General features: G+C 38.2%; 1 protein-coding gene across 1 annotated transcript; it reads left to right on the top strand.

The window, feature by feature from the left end:
• The first annotated feature begins 971 nt into the window (after positions 1–971).
• Positions 972–9,254, top strand: LOC116140392. Its single transcript, XM_031426033.1, is given in 9 exon segments — positions 972–1,614; positions 1,728–1,987; positions 2,075–2,136; positions 2,172–3,051; positions 4,690–4,818; positions 4,936–5,237; positions 5,754–6,202; positions 6,332–6,994; positions 6,997–9,254. Coding segments are annotated over 9 exon segments (5,646 nt in total).
• The last annotated feature ends 4,833 nt before the right edge of the window (positions 9,255–14,087 follow it).

The following is a 14,087-nucleotide window of genomic DNA, read 5'->3' as shown; positions in this document are numbered from 1 at the left end:
AAAGGAAAGAATTGAGAATCACACACGGGGACAGACAGTTAGAGAGTTTTACTTACTGAGCATTATTTGTGCTCACCCCGTTATTTTCCTTTGTGGATGCAGGTTCTAGGTGATGTTTCGGTTGGAGGGGCGTCGGCGCGCGAGGAGCAATAGCTACACTGTTCCCCTATTTTGTCTTTTGAAATGCACTTTTGTAAACAGTAACTTTTGTGTATAAAAGACATGTGAATTGTAATAAAAAGAAACTTTTGGGCCCAATTTTCCATTGTTAATTGCATGCATTATACTAGTTTTCAGAAGGTGTTACAACTGATTTATGGCCTCTCAAGTAAACATCAACCTCCAGAATTTAGCAACACTAATGATCCAATAGTAACAGAACAATGGATCAAGTTAGTGGAGAAAGCTACTGCTCTATTTCCTATGATAGATCAAGAAAAGATCCGATATGCCACGTACCTATTGAGAGAAGATGTTATGACATGGTGGGAGCTTATAGAACAGACTCTAGATACCACCACTCTCACTTTGTCAGCATTCAAGGAATTATTTAAGGAGTAGTGCCGGATAGCGGACATGATATCCTCTAAACTACAAGAGTTTATTAGTCTGCAACAAGGAAATATGACGGTCAAAGAGTATTCAATCAAGTTCAACTCCTTGGCTAACTTTGCACCGACACTGGTCAATACACCACAGACTCGATAGGAGAGATTTGTGGGTGGACTTCATCCTACTATCATCAGAGATGTTATGTCAGGTCATTAACCTTCCCAAACATATAGTGAAGCACTCTCCAGAGCCATCAGAGCATAGGTGTACTTAAGAAAGGAGACTAGATTAGCTCTTCCCCTAACAGTGGCAAGTAGTCCTCTCCAGCTTAGCCAATCAATAGTGCAGAACAAGTTGTTGGCAAAGACGATAAGGGTAAAGGCAAGAAAGGAGTCCTACCTAAAGCCAACAGGAAGGACATGAAGAAAAAGGGCCAGCAGAGGAAAGGTGAGGTCAGTTACTGTAAGAAATGTCAGAGAAGACACAGCGGTGAATGTCTAGTGGGGTCCAATGTTTGTTTCAGATGCCGTCATCCAAGTCATATTGCTAGAGATTGCCCCATTGGTTCTACAACTTCAGTACCTGCAGTTGGAGGCACAATAGCCAGGGTATATAATGTGGCCCAAATGCAGGCAGATGCTAGCCCTTCAGCAGTCACTGGTCAGTTATTATTCCATGATACTCCCTTCTATGCCTTGATTGACTCTGATGCTACTCATTCATTCATCTCCTATGGTATGATTAAGAGATTAGGGTTAATGCCTATTAGAATAGAACAAGCCATTAGGATTGAATTGCCTGATGGTGAGGGTGTAGTGACTAATGAAGTCTTAATGGGGGAGTTAGTGACTATTAGAGGCCGAGATATGATGGTAGATTTGATTGTCTTCAATATGCCAGACTTTGACATCATTCTTGGGATGGACTTTCTTAGTAGATATGGAGTAGAGATAGACTATCGTAGGAAAAAAGTCAAGTTTAATCTAGACAATGGGGATAACTTCATTTTTAGAGAAGGGCACCCAACTAGCATGATGATTAGTGTAGCAAAGCTAGGAAGATGTTGAAAAAGGGGTGTTATGGGTACATTGCACATGTAGTAAATAAGGGAGAGAGTTCAAGCTCAAGTGTACATGAGGTGCCTATGGTAAATGAATTTATTGATGTGTTTCCAGATAAATTGCCAGGTTTACCTCCAGAGAGGGAAGTGGAGTTTAGTATAGAACTAGCCCCCGGTATAGCCCCTATTTCAAACGTTTTTCATCGCATGACCCCAGCTGAGCTCCAAGAATTGAAGAAGCAATTACAAGAGTTGTTAGACAAGGGCTTTATCAGGCCGAGTCATTCCCCATGGGGTGCTCCAATTCTATTTGTGAAAAAGAAGGATGGGTCTATTAGGATGTGTATAGATTACCGTGAACTAAATAAAGTAACGGTAAAGAATAAGTACCCATTGCCCAAGATAGATGATTTGTTTGACTAATTGAAAGGTGCCTCAGTGTTTTCTAAAATTGATCTACAGTCAGGATACCATCAGGTTAGAGTGGCTAAGGAAGATATACCAAAAACGGCTTTCCGAACAAGGTATGGGCATTTGAATTTGTTGTGATTCCATTCAGATTGACTAATGCACCTGTAATTTTTATGGACTTGATGAACATAGTTTTTCATGATGTCCTTGACAAGTTCATAGTGGTATTTATTGATGATATCCTAGTTTATTCCAAGGCTTTAGAAGAACATGTCGAGCACTTGAGATTTGTGTTACAAAGATTAAGAGAGAAACAACTGTATGCCAAATTTTCAAAATGTGAGTTTTGGTTGGATCGGGTTATCTTTTTGGGTCATGTGATCTCTAAAGACGGTGTATCAGTGGATCCAAGTAAAGTAGTGGCGGTGCTCGAGTGGCAGAGGCCAAAGACAGTGAAAGAGGTTAGAAGTTTTCTAGGCTTAACAGGGTATTATAGGAAGTTTGTGGAAGGCTTTGCAAAGATAGCTAGACCACTTATAGCTCTTGCCAAGAATGAAGTACCATTTCAATGGATAGAGGCATGTGAGCAAAGCTTTCAAGAGTTGAAGAAAAGATTAACTACATCTCTAATTCTTACATTGCCAGAAGTAGGCATTGGTTATGATATTTATGTTGATGCCTCCCACAATGGTTTGGGAGCAGTGTTGATACAGCAAGGGAAAGTCATTGCTTATGCCTCCAAACAACTAAAAGACTATGAGAGCAGATATCCTACCCATGACTTGGAATTAGCAGCAGTGGTTTTTGCTTTGAAGATATGGCGACACTACTTGTATGGAGTGAAATGCAACACATACATTGACCATAAGAGTTTGAAGTATTTCTTCACTCAGAAAGAGTTGAATATGAGACAGAGGAGATGGTTGGAATTGGTGACAGACTATGACTGCGACATCAGAAACCATCCAGGGAAAGCTAATGTAGTAGCAGATGCCCTTAGTAGAAAAGTCTCTTTATCTCAGATTACTGTACAGGGACAATTACAGCAGGAGATCCTCTAAGAAGGAATTAAAACCGTGATCAAGGGAGGATTAGCCCAAATGGAGATCAAACCCACTTTGGTCATCAATTCTTATTAACAATTAACCAATAGGTCAACTTATGGATCAAATAAACCTCCCCTTAATAGTCTTTAACATCTTAAAGGAAGTGTAAAATCTCATTCCCATAATCATCCATTATTGTTATAACATTGTAAGCTAATGCAAACAACACCTCAACACTTCTAATAGCAACCATTCAACACCACGTGGCCTCTAATACTACAAGTTTTCCCACAATCAGCATCCACAACTTCATTTTCTTCAATCAAACATAACAACTCATAAAGCATAAACAACAATAACTTCATGTATAATGAATTCAAGGCAATAAGTAGAATAAATGAGTTCAACTACACTTGCCATCAACTAATTCTATGCCTTAAAGCCTTAATTTAAGGTTTCATAAAAAATCACCAAACCCTGGCATAAACCCTAAAGTCATGGGAGGTGCTTCCTCACCTTTTTAAAGAATTCCTCCAACAAATCCTTTGTCTTTGTCTGCTTTTACACCTTAATCCTACATATATAACATTATACCTCAACATCTACTTCAAATCTTCAAATCACATCAAAACTAAAGTTTTTAATCCTTACCTTAAACCCTTAAAATTGAAGATTCAAGGCTCCTATCTTGTTCTCCTTGAAAAAATAAGCAAAACTCCTTTAAAACTTAGAGAAAGAAAGCTTGTTTCATAGAAGATTTGAGAGAAAATGGAAGAAATGTTGAAGAAATGCTCCCTCCCTTGGCTTGAACGTATTTCATCTCATTTATAGGAAAATATTTCATTTATTTTCCAAAATTTTGCTATTGGCCCAATTATTTTAATTGTATAACTCATAAGTCCTTAATTTTTCATATAAGGGCATTTTGGTCATTTCACACTGGACATAATTATTACTTAATTAATGCCATTAAATGCAATGAAGTCTACTCATCCTTGACTTTTTCAATGCTTATCCATAGGCAAAATGCCCATTTCACCCCTAATGCCTTTCTATGGATAATTGATTCATACCGTTCCAAATGAATTGACTATTTTACCCTTAGTTAGATTTTATGCTTTTTTTTAACATAAAATTGAGATCTAAAGGACTATTTTGAGTTAAGAACATACCTTTGACATCTTGGGTATTACATTTCCTACCCCTTACAATAATTTCGTCCTCAAAATTATAGAAGCAACTCCAAACATTTTATATGCATGTTTCAAATATTATTATTATTATTATTATTATCCTTGCACAGGTTTTTTTTTTTTTTTTTTTTTAAAAATACAACTCGTTCTCCAAACATGTATCCCCGGGATTCTCATTGAGGGATATTCAAAGGATACCTGATTGGAAGGGGGTTTTACATTTGGTATCAGAGCAAGTATTTTGGTACTTTAAAAAGGGGTGTTTTAACATGGTTTCTATTTCGGAGTCAGACATTTATGAGAGTCGATGACAGTATCCCTCATGTAAAGTTCTGCTACTCAAGTTGTCCAATCGTTGTTAGTATGTTTACCTGATTTTATGTAAGGATTGATTAGATGATTAACGTTCTATGTGTGACTGTGATAGGGAATAAATATGAGGAAAACCAGGAGAATAGATGCAGGTCGCAGTGATGCTTCGAATGCACAAAATGTTCCAACTGCACCTGAAGCTCCTAACCCAGCAACTGCTACTTCAAGCGCTTCGGGTTTAGATGTTGCAACATTGGAGTGTATGATCTAGGAGGCTGTTAATAGAGCTTTAAGGAGAACCCTACCGGAAAGCACAAGTACTCCGGTGATAACAGTGACAACCAATGTGGTACCAAGTCAGGCAATAAGGACGAGTACTCTAGATGCAATGGTTGTTCCAAAGCAGACTGAATCGATTTCTGGCCTCTCAAGTAAACATCAACCTCCAGAATTTAGCAGCACTAATGATCCAGTAGTAGCAGAACAATGGATCAAGTTGGCGGAGAAAACTACTGCTCTATTTCCTATGACAGATCAAGAGAAGATCCGATATGCTACGTACCTATTGAAAGAATATGCTATGACATGGTGGGAGCTTATGGAGCAGATTCAAGATACCACCACTCTCACTTTGTCAAGGTTCAAGGAATTGTTTGAGGAGCAGTATCAGACAGCGGACATGATATCCTCTAAACTATAAGAGTTTATTAGTCTGCAACAAGGAAATATGATGGTCAAACAGTATTCAATCAAGTTCAACTCCTTGGCTAAGTTTGCACCGACACTAGTCAGTACCCCATAGGCCGGATTGGAGAGATTTATGGGTGAACTTCATCTTACTATCACCGGAGATGTTATGTTAGGTCATCAGCCTTCCCAAACATAGAGTGAAACACTCTCTAGAGCCATCAAAGTAGAGGTGTACTTAAGGAAGGAGACCAGATTAGCTGTTCCCCCAATAGTGGCAAGTAATCCTCTCTAGCTTGGCCAATCCAGTAGTGTAGAACAAGTTGTTGGCAAAGACGATAAGGGTAAAAGCAAGAAAGGAGTCCTACCTAAAGCCAACAAGAAGGACATGAAGAAAAAGGGCCAGTAGAGGAAAGGTGAGATCAGTTACTATAAGAAATATCAGAAAAGACACTAGGGTGAATGTCTAGTAGGGACCAATGTTTGTTTCAGATGCTGCCAGCTAGGTCATATTGCTAGAGATTACCCCATTGGTTCTACAACTTTAGTACCTACAGTTGGAGGCATGATAGCCAGGGTATATAATGTGGCCCAAATGCAGGCAGATACCAGCCCTTCAGTAGTCACTGGTCGGTTATTATTCCATGATACTCCCTTGTATGCCTTGATTGATTCTGGTGCTACTTATTCATTCATCTCCTATGGTATGATTAAGAGATTAGGGTTAATGCTTATTAGAGTAGAACAAGCCATTAGGATTGAATTGCTTGATGGTGAGGGCGTAGTGGCCAATGAAGTCTTAATGGGGGAGTTAGTTACTATTAGAGGCCGAGATATGATGGTAGATTTGATTGTCTTCAATATGCCAGACTTTGACATCATTCTTGGGGTTGACTTTCTTAGTAGATATGGAGTAGAGATAGACTATCATAGGACAAAAAGTAAAGTTTAATCTAGACCATGGGGATAACTTCATTTTTGGAGAAGGGCACCCAACTAGCATGATGATTAGTGTAGCAAAAGCTAGGAAGATGATGAAAAGGGGTGTTCTGGGTACATTGCACATGTAGTAAATAAGAAAGAGAGTTCAAGCTCAAGTGCACATGAGGTACTTATGGTAAATGAATTTATTGATGTGTTTCCAGATGAATTGCCAGGTTTACCTCCAGAGAGGGAAGTGGAGTTTAGTATAGAACTAGCCCCCGGTATAGCCCCTATTTCAAAGGCTCCTTATTGCAGGGCCCTAGCTGAGCTCCAAGAATTGAAGAAGCAGTTACAAGAGTTGTTAGACAAGGGCTTTATCAGGCCGAGTCATTCCCTATGGGTTGCTCCAATTCTATTTGTGAAAAAGAAAGATGGGTCTATGAGGATGTGTATAGATTACCGTGAACTGAATAAAGTAACGGTAAAGAATAAGTACCCATTGCCTAGGATAGATGATTTGTTTGACCAATTGAAAGGTGCCTCAATGTTTTCTAAAATTGATCTACGGTCAGGATACCATCAGGTTGGAGTGGCTAAGGAAGATATACCAAAAACGGCTTTCCGAACAAGGTATGGCCATTATGAATTTGTTGTGATGCCATTCAGATTGACTAATGCACCTGTAATTTTTATGGACTTGATGAACAGAGTTTTTCAAGATGTCCTTGACAAGTTCATAGTGGTGTTTATTGATGATATCCTAGTTTATTCCAAGACTTTAAAAGAACATGCCGAGAACTTGAGATTTGTGTTCAAAGATTAAGAGAGAAACAACTGTATGCCAAATTTTCAAAATGTGAGTTTTGGTTGGATCGGGTTACCTTTTTGGGTCATGTGATCTCTAAAGATGGTGTATTAGTGGATTCAAGTAAAGTAGAGGCAGTGCTCGAGTGGCAGAGGCCAAAGATAGTGAAAAAGGTTAGAAGTTTTTTGGGCTTCGCAGGGTATTATAGGAAGTTCATGGAAGGCTTTGCAAAGATAGCCAGACCACTTACAACTCCTACCATGAAAGAAATACCATTTCAATGGACAGAGGCATGCGAGCAAAGCTTTCAGGAGTTGAAGAAAAGATTAACTACAGCTCCAATTCTTATATTGCCAGAAGTAGGCATTGATTATAATATTTACGTTGATGCCTCCCACAATGGTTTGGGAGCAGTGTTGATGCAACAAGGGGAAGTCATTGTTTATGCCTCTAGACAACTGAAAGACTATAAGTGCAGATATCCTACCCATGACTTAGAATTAGCATAGGTTTTTGCTTTGAAGATATGGCGACACTACTTGTATGGAGTGAAATGCAACCTATACACTGACCATAAGAGTTTGAAGTATTTCTTCACTCAGAAAGAGTTGAATATGAGACAGAGGAGATGGTTAGAATTGGTGACAGACTATGACTGTGACATCAGATACCATCCAGGGAAAGCTAATGCAGTAGCAGATGCCCTTAGTAGAAAAGTCTCTTTATCTCAAATTACTGTACAGGGACAATTACAGCAGGAGATCCTCCAAGAAGGAATTGAAATTGTGATCAAAGGAGGATTGGCCCAAATGGAGATCAAACCCACTTTGGTGGAGGAGATCAAGATGAAACAGGGTAAAGATGATACCTGCAAGATAATCTGCCAACGGATAATAGAAGGTAAAGAGACAGACTTTAAAATAGTCAATGGGGCACTGATGTTTAGAGATAGAATATGTGTACCTCAAGATGATGAACTAAGGAATAAAATCCTTAGTGAGGCACACAATACACTTTATACAGCCCACCCTGGGAGTGTAAAGATGTATCAAGATGTGAAGAAAAGTTATTGGTGGTCAGGTATGAAAAACGACATTGCCGATTATGTTGCCAGATGTTTAACATGTCAACAAGTAAAGGCAGAGCATCAGAGACCATCAGGATTACTCCAACCCTTAGAGATTCCTAAATGGAAATGGGAGGATATCTCAATGGACTTCATTGTGGGACTTCCTAAAGTTCAGCAAGGATATAATGCAATCTGGGTGGTGGTTGATAGATTGACCAAGACAGCTCATTTTCTACCTATGACGGATAAGATAGATGCATTTCGATTGGGGCAATTATATGTCAAAGAGATTGTGAGATTACATGGAGTACCCAAGACGATTGTATCAGATAGAGATACCAGGTTCATATCAGCTTTCTGGGTTGGAATGCAGAGAGCATTGGGTACAAAGTTAGCCTTCAGTACGGCTTATCATCCTCAAACTGATGGTCAAACTGAAAGGACCAACCAGGTGATTGAAGACATGCTGAGAGCTTGTTGTATGGATCACAAGGCAAAATGGAATGATGTACTTCCACTAATAGAATTTGCCTATAACAACAGCTACCAATCCACTATCCAGATGGCCCCATATGAAGCATTATATGGAAGAAGGTGCAGATCCCCTTTGTATTGGGATGATATTGGAGAAAAAGACTCCTTGATTCAAGCAGTTGGACCAGAGATGACCCAGAAAATGATTGAAGATGTTAAGCTTATTAGAGAAAGAATGAAGCAAGCTCAAGATCGACAAAAGAGCTATGCCGACCTAAAAAGAAAAGAAGTGGAATTCCAAGTGGGCGACAAAGTTTTTGTAAAAGTTGCGCCCTATAAACATATTTTGAGATTTGGAAAGAAAGGCAAGCTCGCTCCACGTTACATTGGACCCTTTGAAGTATTGGAAAGGGTAGGCAAAGTAGCTTATAGACTTGCGCTGCCAATGAGCATGGAAAGAGTCCATAATGTTTTCCATGTCTCTTTGTTGCGTAAGTATGTTAGTGATCCTTCACATGTGCTTCAGATGGAGGAAGTGGAATTACAGGATAATTTGGCTTATGAGGAACGCCCAGTTCAAATCCTTGACAGAAAGGTAAAAGAGCTCAGAAACAAGCAAATTCCACTAGTTAAAATGCTTTGGAGGAATCACAAGATAGAAGAAGCTACTTGGGAAATGGAGAAAGATATGAGAAGTCAATACTCGGAGTTGTTTCTATAATTTCAAGGACGAAATTATTGTAAGGGGTAGGAAATGTAATACCCAAGATGTCAAAGGTATGTTCCTAACTCAAAATAGTCCTTTAGATGTTAATTTTATGTTAAAAAAGGCATAAAATCTAACTAAGGGCAAAATAGTCGATTCATTTGGAACGGTATGAATCAATTATCCATAGAAAGCCATTAGGGGTGAAATGGTCATTTTGCCTATTGATAGGCATTGAAAAAGTCAAGGATGAGTAGACTCGTTGCATTTAATGGCATTAATTAAGTAATAATTATGTCTAGTGTGAAATGACCAAAATGCCCTTATATGAAGAATTAAGGACTTATGAGTTATACAATTAAAACAATTAGGCCAATAGCAAAATTTTTGAAAATAAATGAAATATTTTCCTATAAATGAGATGAAATTCGTTCAAGCCAAGGGAGAGAGCATTTCTTCAACATTTATTCCATTTTCTCTCAAATCTTCCATGAAACAAGCTTTCTTTCTCTAAGTTTTAAAGGAGTTTTGCTTTGTTCAGTTCACGGTAATCTATACACATCCTCATATACCCATCCTTCTTTTTCACAAATAGAATTGGAGCACCCCATAGGGAATGACTCGGCCTAATAAAGCCTTTGTCTAACAATTCTTGTAACTGCTTCCTCAATTCTTGGAGCTCAGCTGGGGCCATGCGATAAGGAGCGTTTGAAATAGGGGCTATGCCGGGGGCTTGTTCTATACTAAACTCCACTTCCCTCTCTGGAGGTAAACCTGGCAATTCATCTGGAAACATAAAACTAGAGAAAGAAAGCTTGTTTCATGGAAGATTTGAGAGAAAATGGAAGAAATGTTGAAGAAATGCTCTCTCCTTTGGCTTGAACGAATTTCATCTCATTTATAGGAAAATATTTCATTTATTTTCCAAAATTTTGCTATTGGCCCAAATATTTTAATTGTATAACTCATAAGTCCTTAATTCTTCATATAAGGGCATTTTGGTCATTTCACACTAGACATAATTATTACTTAATTAATGCCATTAAATGCAATGAAGCCTACTCATCCTTGACTTTTTCAATGCTTATCCATAGGCAAAATGACCATTTCACCCCTAATGCCTTTCTATGGATAATTGATTCATACCGTTCCAAATGAATTGACTATTTTGCCCTTAGTTAGATTTTATGCTTTTTAACATAAAATTAACATCTAAATGACTATTTCGAGTTAGGAACATTGACATCTTGGGTATTACAAACAAACAAACAAAAAACCTTAAAAACATCCAAACATGCAAAAGGCACAAAAGCTTCAAATTCACAATTTACTTGTTACCTTAGTCCTTTAAAACTTAGTTGTGCACTAATATAAGAAAAAACAAAGAACATTCATTACACACTCTAGCATATAGACATACAATGAGATCAGTACGTGACGTTGTTAACCGGGAGGTCAACCCTTAACCTTATAGGCCTCTACACATACAGAGTACTCTTTCCCGCCAATAGCAATGCACCAATAGTTTTCCAGCCGATATACCATACCTCATTAACAAAATATAGTGTCAAACATCACAAATGAAAAACAAACCCGAAACCAAACAAACAAATGAATGACACCCAGGTTTCAACTCTGTTATAAACAAACCCTAAACCAAACAAAAAACCTTAAAAACAACCAAACATGCAAATAAGAAAAACCAAAAACTTATTAGTGCATTGAAATAAGAACAAATAAAAAAACCAAGAACAAGCTTTTGGTTAACCCTTCAATTTTCGTTTTTCAGTCGTTGTCGACGATTTATATCGTTAATAGTCGTCCTCCATTGTTAATAACACTTGCTTTAGTTCAGTCATCCTCCACCGTCGTTGTTACCTCACGACCCTAAACCAAACAAACAAACAAAAAACTTGAAAAACAACTAAACATGCAAGTAAGAAAAACCAAGAACAAATAAGAAAAACCAAAAACTTAGAAGTGCACTAAAATAAGAAAAAACAAAAGAACAAATAAGAAAACCAAGAAGAAACTTTCGGTTAACCCTTTAATTTTCATTGTTCAGTCATTGTTGACAATTTATACCGTTAATAACGCCGACTTTAGTTCAGTCGTCTTCCACCGTCGTCGTACCCCTTGATTCTCTCCCTTAGATGTCGTCTATCGTCTTCGTTTAGGATTCGTTGCCGTTCAGTGAACTCACTCTACCACTGTCATAGGTTTTAACTCCTCCTCCACTGTCACTGGTTTTCGTTTCATTGGTCAGCGTCGATGGTCTCCAAACGATGGTAGCAGCTTCATTCAAAAACTCCTTCAGAGAGTCAGAGACAAACAAGAAGGAAACAAAGAGGCAAAACTTTTGGTTTATTTTGTTTTTTGCAAAGTCAACCTAATAGGACACGTGTCGATCTCTAATGCAAAAGCTTCCAAAAGAAGTTTCGCTCCATAAATCAAGGTGATAATTTAAAAGTTAAAAGTTTGATGGTTGTACAAATTACTGTACTGTCTATTATGAAACGAAAATCACTAACAGTACAAGACAGAAAGTACATGTTTGTCGTTTTTAAACCTTTTGGATACTAATTTATCGTTACGAAAAACCTTGGGTACTTGTAAGTTGCTTGGCCTTACTATTATCCCTCAAGGTATAGTTGAAATACAAACAGACACAAATGTTGAAACGTTACAAAAAAAAATTCTCAGTCGTTAATGAATTTATTCTTTCATAATTACCTACCCAAACGCCAATCTACCATCTTCTCCCTTTACATTGCAATGATATTATGCTGCATCTGCATGATCCGTTGTCACTTATGCTTCAGTAATACAAAACCGTTTAAACTTTGAAATTTTGGCCAAACCCCTCAATTTTGATTTTTTGTCGATTACCCATTTCATTAATACCAATGCAATTGGACCAGCCGCATGACATAGGCGGTGACAACAGTAACAGCATCACCTGGCAGCCAGCTTGTGCTCTTTCTTCTACCTTCTTATTTCCTTCTTCCTACGAAACGAGTCCACGTTGGTACACAACATTTAACGTTAAAGTTTCTAATTTCTAGTTCATCAGCATTGTGTGAATCCTGGATTCTTTTTGTGGATGACACTACTCTATGTGCAACAAAACAAAGCTCAACTCAAATAGGTGTCATCGCCTTCCAGAAGCTGACAAGATTAGTTTGTTCAACTTTCCCTTCACTTTCTCTTCAACTTTGGTGGGGTTAGGTAACAAAAAAAAAACTTTATAGACCCAGTCTTATTATTTTCTCTTTTTTGTTGCAAATCTCGTGTGGGTTCTGGTAGTTGCTGATATTGATACGAGAATTGCAAAAACCATGTGGTAAAATNTCTAGGATAGGGTTGGTGCTATGTGAACTCCACCCGACAGTCATGAAGAGTGGGATGGTGCTGTGTGAACGCCATTCGGCCATACCTCCGGTAAGATGAGGCCATGACGTTTAGTAGGAAACAACAGAAAGTGTGAGGAAAGAATTAAGAATAATACATACGGGGATAGACAGATAAAGGGTTTTACTTACTGAGCATTATTTTGTGCTCACCCCGTTATTTTCCTTTGTGGATGCAGGATCTAGGTGATGATGCAGTCGGAGGGGCGTCGGCAAGCGAGGAGCAATAGCTATACTGTTTCCCTGTTTTTGTCTTTTAAAATGGATTTTTGTAAATGATGCGCTTTGTGTATAAAAGACGTATTACTTTTAATAAAAAAAGAAAAGTTTTGGGCCCATTTTCTATTGTTATTATGCATGCGTTGTACTAGATTTCAGCAGTTGTCACAGTAGGGTATTATAGGAAGTTTGTGGAAGGCTTTGCAAAGATAGCCAGACCACTTACAGCTCTTACCAAGAAAGAAGTACCATTTCAATGGATAGAGGCATGCGAGCAAAGCTTTCAAGAGTTGAAGAAAAGATTAACTACAGCTCCAATTCTTACATTGCCAGAAGTAGGCATTGATTATGATATTTACGTTGATGCCTCCCACAATGGTTTGGGAGCAGTGTTGATGCAGCACAGGAAAGTCATTGCTTATGCCTCCAGACAACTGAAAGACTATGAGAGCAAATATCCTACCCATGACTTGGAATTAGCAGCAGTGGTTTTTGCTCTGAAGATATGGCGACACTACTTGAATGGAGTGAAATGCAACATATACACTGACCATAAGAGTTTAAAGTATTTTCACTCAAAAAGAGTTAAATATGAGACAGAGGAGATGGTTAGAATTGGTGACAGACTATGACTGCAACATCAAATATCATCCAGGGAAAGCTAATGTAGTAGCAGATGCCCTTAGTAGAAAAGTCTCTTTATCTCAGATTACTGTACAAGGACAATTACAGTAGGAGATCCTCCAAGAAGGAATTGAAATTGTGATCAAAAGAGGATTGGCCCAAATGGAGGTCAAACCCAATTTGGTGGAGGAGATCAAGATGAAACAAGGTAAAGATGATACTTGCAAGGTGATCTGCCAACGGATAATAGAAGGTAAAGAGACAGACTTTAAAATAGTTAATGGGTCACTAATGTTTAGAGATAGAATATATGTACCTCAAGATGATGAACTAAGGAATAAAATCCTTATTTAATACACTTTATACAGCCCACCCTGGGAGTGTAAAGATGTATCAAGATGTGAAGAAAAGCTATTGGTGGTCAGGTATGAAAAACGATATTGTCGATTATGTTGCCAGATGTTTAACATGTCAACAAGTAAAGGCAGAGCATCAAAGACCATCAGGATTACTCCAACCTTTAGAGATTCTTAGATGGAAATGGGAGGATATCTCAATGGACTTCATTGTGGGACTTCCTAAAGTTCAGCAAGGA

Source organism: Pistacia vera, unplaced genomic scaffold, assembly GCF_008641045.1.
Source record: "Pistacia vera cultivar Batoury unplaced genomic scaffold, PisVer_v2 Contig372, whole genome shotgun sequence".
NCBI lineage: Eukaryota > Viridiplantae > Streptophyta > Magnoliopsida > Sapindales > Anacardiaceae > Pistacia > Pistacia vera.
Note: the sequence above shows the minus strand (reverse complement) of the source record. Positions and strands in the feature narration are given on the sequence as shown.